At 37.7% G+C, this 5,097-nt stretch overlaps 1 protein-coding gene across 1 annotated transcript; it reads right to left on the reverse strand.

The window, feature by feature from the left end:
• Nucleotides 1-545: 545 nt before the first annotated feature.
• Nucleotides 546-4,690, reverse strand: LOC308518873 (sperm-associated acrosin inhibitor-like). The gene is made up of 5 exons (XM_081090658.1): nucleotides 4,587-4,690; nucleotides 4,391-4,502; nucleotides 3,420-3,451; nucleotides 1,918-2,033; nucleotides 546-1,023 (listed from the first exon to the last, which is right to left on the reverse strand). Exons 2-5 carry the CDS (start codon nucleotides 4,455-4,457, stop codon nucleotides 978-980), a joined length of 261 nt encoding a protein of 86 aa, XP_080946784.1. The 5' UTR covers nucleotides 4,458-4,502; nucleotides 4,587-4,690; the 3' UTR covers nucleotides 546-977.
• Between the last annotated feature and the right edge of the window lie 407 nt (nucleotides 4,691-5,097).

Below are 5,097 nucleotides of genomic sequence, written 5' to 3' on the forward strand. Positions count from 1 at the left end.
CCTCAGCAGCGCTGAGGATGTCCGACTGCAGTTTAGGCCTGCTCCCCGCTGGCAAGTGGACATCCCCCGAGGGCTGCCGGGCTGCCAAAGGGATGTCTGATTGCCATTTTAGGCCCAATCCCCTGGAGAGCGGGCCTAATCCTGCAGGTGGTCATCCCCTGAGTGGTCCCAGACTGTGAGAGGGAACAGGTCGGGCTGAAGGACCCCACCCCACCCCCCGGCCTCCCCGAGTGCACAAATTTTTGTGCACCGGGCCTCTAGTATCTAATAAGGGCCTTGGATCTAGATTATATCATGTACACTAACAACCTTTGTCTTGACTGATTTGGCAATGATAAAAATAAATTTCCCCCAAGCCTCAGAAATCATAAAATATCTTTGACTAGACTTTGCAGTTCATTCAATTATAATGACCTATGTTTTAGAATAGAAATCCATATTGCTTAATATTAATGATTGGAAGATTGACCCTGGGTGCTTGTTATAATTCAAGTCCTAGATCCCTCTTCTAGAGGTTTTGATTCTTTCAGTTAAAGAGGAGCTCAAGTGTTTGCACTTTTATTGAATACTCCAGAAATGTTACTTTTTCATCTTTGAAAGTATTTACTTATAGTTACGAAAAGTAGTCATGTGCTTTAACCCACTAATCAAAAAAGGGAGTATTTCAATAAAGATATTACTTGACATTGCACAGGTTGGAATATTTACGATTGTAAATTAGGTTTTATATTATCAAACACATTATTAGGGTAGTTTTTCATTTGCTATTTAATACTTGAACAAAGAAAGAAAACCAATCAAAGGTTCGTAGAGTTGGGAAACAATTTTCAACACTCTATATCCCATCTTGTATATCGTGGAAGGCTTTGTCTGGTCACCTAGGAGTTTAAAGCCTGGATTGGAAAGACTCTAGCTGTAGAATCCACTGCAAAATACGATTGCCCTAAATGCCATTGAAGTTTTTAGCTCAGGCAGAATTAGCATCTTCCATAACGGGAAAAATCAAATGGTGATAGAATATCTCTATAAATAAAAACAGAAAGAAAGAGAAGTTATTATAAACAGCATTTAAAATTACCTGATTATTGCACTAATTGCTCCTAAATGAGGAGCATGGTGTGGACAGGCTGTTGTTGCACCTCCGCAGTTGGAACCCATGTGCTTCCCAGCCCTGCACGTATCCTTCCCTGATGTGGGGCTGCTTGACTTTTCCTACATAGTCATTCTTGGCTGTAAACTTGGAACCACCCATACTGGAGAGAGCAGAGGTTTGTTTTGGTGGTTCTGTAGAAGTAGAACCCATTTGTAGGATTAAATAAGAGGAAATAAATTTGTGAGAAAATGAGGCAGCTAGCAAGGCTGTCTGAACCTTTAGACTGCAAACTCCTTTGGAGTGAAGCATATAGGAAAGGAGGTTGCATAGAAGTGTCTTAGATTGCCTTGCTCTCTAGGGAAGGTTGTCAGTCTGTCATGGGGTACTGGAGATCAGGTGGACCATTAGAGGAGCCCCTTCCTAGTATGAATATCCCTATTGTGATGGATTTCAAATTTCTGTTGTCAAGTAGGTTTTCTTGCTCAAATATGCTCCCTGTAGCTTGAAGCTACATCTCAGAGATTATCAGTTATCATGTGGACTTCAGCATTCAATGTATTGGTGATAGAATGATTAAATTAAGTTAATTGATTTGTACATTTGCTGAATATCCAGCAGTTATATGAAAGGTCAAATGCCAAACCGCTTTAGCAAATGAGAACTGCCAGGAAAGGTGTGAATGTGTTTCTGTGGCATTCACTGAGATTGAATAATTTTTTTTCCATATATACTGTGCCCAGGCTGTCCAAACATGGGTTTTCCTATCCTTTTTTGCTCGTTTCTTCATTACTGGTAAGAGCCAATATTCAGCCTTGTGTTCTTACAACAATACAGTGCAGAAAATGCATCCATTGTAGTAAGTACGACCATTGGATGCACAGACTGGGTCCATTTTGTTGGTGCAAACATGTAATCGATCCTTAAATGCTTCACAGTCTGGCTGTTGAACAAAAAGAAGAACATAAAATTGTCAGATAATGAACTTTCTGAATAAAATGTTCTTTAATCTTAGTACAAGATATCTTGCATCAAAATGGAATGAACATGTTCTCTATTGAGGCTTGAAAATACACCATCCTATTGGTCATAAAATATTATTGATATATTTTTACAAACCCAATATCTTTTTTAAAAAGAAGACAAATTCCTGAATGTAGTTGTATAATATACCCACTCTCATCTCACTTCTCCTCATACCTGCATCAGATTTCCCCCATTTCATACCACAAGGAACAGTACAATGGAATTTTAATAATTTCTTTATATTTCTTAATGGTCTCACTATTACTGAATCATACATTCAGATAATCAGCACATATGTAAAGATCCACATATATTAATATTTGCATATCTACATATCTATATTATATAAAATAGTGTTAGTAATGGCAGTATTGGTAATTTACATAGATAAATAATATGGAATGTATCCTTATGTGACTGGCATTTGAAATGTCTTTGTAAAGTTCATCAATTTAGATGCCTCTCCCCTCTATATAATATTTTTCTCTGTGAGTATATGAAAATTATTATTGTATCTACCTTTAAGTGGATAATTTTTATAACCATCTTGTTTCGCTAGGATACACAATTCTACCTCAAACACACTGTAACCTTAATCAGATGCTTGCAAATAACAGGGATACCTAATAAGGAATCTTTGAAATAATGGGATATTTTTATCTTGTTCAAAATGCCAAGAGGGTTTATATGGTTAGCTAATTTTTTTCTTGAATTTGCATAATGCACAGTTTTTAAAAAAATATATTTTATTGATTTTTTTACAGAGAGGATGGGAGAGGGATAGAGATTTAGAAACATCGATGAAAGAGAGAAACATCGATCAGCTGCCTCCTGCACACCCCCGACTGGGGATGTGCCCGCAACCAAGGTACATAGCTTTGACCGGAATCGAACCTGGGACCTTTCAGTCCACAGGCCGACTCTCTATACACTGAGCCAAACCAGTTACGGCAATAATAGCACAGTTTACAAAAATTTGAAGGGACATTTTGTTCCACATTTTTTAGTGAATTTACTATTACTTTTTAAATAACACTAGGGGGAGGGACTGGAGAGAAACATCAACTAGAGAGTAATACATCCATCAGCTGCTTCCTATACATGGCTTCTGGGGATTTAGCCCCCAACCTTGGTCTGTGCCCTACCAGGAATTGAACCAGGTAATTGTTGTTTCATAGGTTGACACTAACCCACTGAACAACATCCCCAGGGCTGTTTGGTGAAATTTGCTGTTAAAATTTAAAGTATAAAAAAAAATGAAAGATTGCCATTTTCAATTTCCAAATTATTTGTTCTTACTTACCTGTTCTCTTGGAGGAGGTTTCAAAGAAGTTTCTGTAATGAGCACACAAAAGAAAATGTAAAAATTAGAAGAAGAGGGGAAAACAATCAGTCTCTGGTAGAAAGAACCTATCTATAGTTTTTAGTAGACAAATGCTTCACAAATTGCCTACTCAGGACCCCCAACTTCTGAGGTGAGCCTTTGTGATAATATCAAACTAGTAAGTTCACAAAATAGTTCCAAATTAGAAATATAATTCAAATTATTCTCACCTGTGAAAAGTAATTTTATTGTTGTGCAGTAATCACTAATCTCTCCTTGAAAATAACAAAACTCTTTTTATTCTTTTAAAAATAAAAGAGACATGCTAGTAAGAAAAGGCAATGCCTGACTTAATGCCACTTAAAATGCCTTGCATAAAGTCATGTATCATGAAGAAATTAATTACTACTTAATGAAATAGTGCCCAGTTGTAATATCAGGGTCTGTTCAACAACTCACAGCTACTTTACTCAAATTCATCAGTCTCCTTGCACTAAAGGAAAATAAATTTCCAGCAAAGGGATCAATGATTTCTCCCATTATACAAGGTTTTGATTCTAGTGCACTGAGAACTGGCAAATGACAAATGATATTGGAATATTAGATGTAAAAGACAACATTACCCCCTTAAATCTGAATTTAGCAAACATGGAATCTGACCTCCAAAATAATACTAAGTAAATACCTTTAGTCTGAAATGAACAAAAAGCGAAGTTCTACTGCTCATTCTATCCAAGCTCTCTGCCTCCATCTCTCTAAGGTAGAAATGAGAAAAAGCAATCCACTGATGTAATTTTTAATATGGTGTTTGTAGCATGCACATTCATTTTGCCAGTTTAAGTATTACAAACCTAATAAAACAAGCTGCTCCTTTTCAAGATAATAGAAGTTGTCTCCAGCATTTTTTAAGATGTATAAATTGCTTCATCCAGAATTGGAAAAGTACTCACCAGAATAAAGAGGAAATGCCAAGACAATGATAAAAATAACTTTGATCCATGATGAGATGAAAGACATTTTATCAAGTCTGTAGAAGAAACCGAAAATACGTGTTTACAGCACCTGACAAAGAGAGAAATTTTCTCTAAGTGATAGCTTCCTACACGTGGAGGAATTACAACTTCCCTAGATTCCCTTTTTTCTTACCCCAAACCACAGGATCAAGGAGACATAAAAGTGAACAGAAGGACTCCTAGAGACTTGAGAGAAACAGCAGGACCATCCTCAGCACACTTAAGAAGGAGCTGTTCATTCCTATCCTTGGGCTCAGCCCTCAGAAGCCTGACACCACTTAAAGAAATACGCACATTGGACTCTCCGTTTTTCCTCAGAATATAGAAACATTTCAGGGAGGACTGACATGGGGCAGGCCTCACAGCAATGCTGTATACCAGGGCCAGACCATAGATTCCCTACCCAACCTCTGTGATACAGAACACAGTGCCTGAAGCCCACAGCTCTAGAGACTGCCCACCTTGTCAACCACCTTCACCCAGCTAAGGGATCTGCTTTAAAGGCTTGCTGGTGAGGAGCCTGATGGGGATTAAAATAGATGGCTCATAATAACATAAGGCAGATGTATTATGTGTTCTGCCTAGAGGCTAGAAAATAGTTTGTGAGAGGTGCCACTCAAATAATTCTCAATAGGATTATTCCC

The sequence above is a fragment of the Myotis nattereri genome, assembly GCF_964212035.1.
Source record: "Myotis nattereri genome assembly, chromosome: 5".
In the NCBI taxonomy this organism is placed as follows: domain Eukaryota; kingdom Metazoa; phylum Chordata; class Mammalia; order Chiroptera; family Vespertilionidae; genus Myotis; species Myotis nattereri.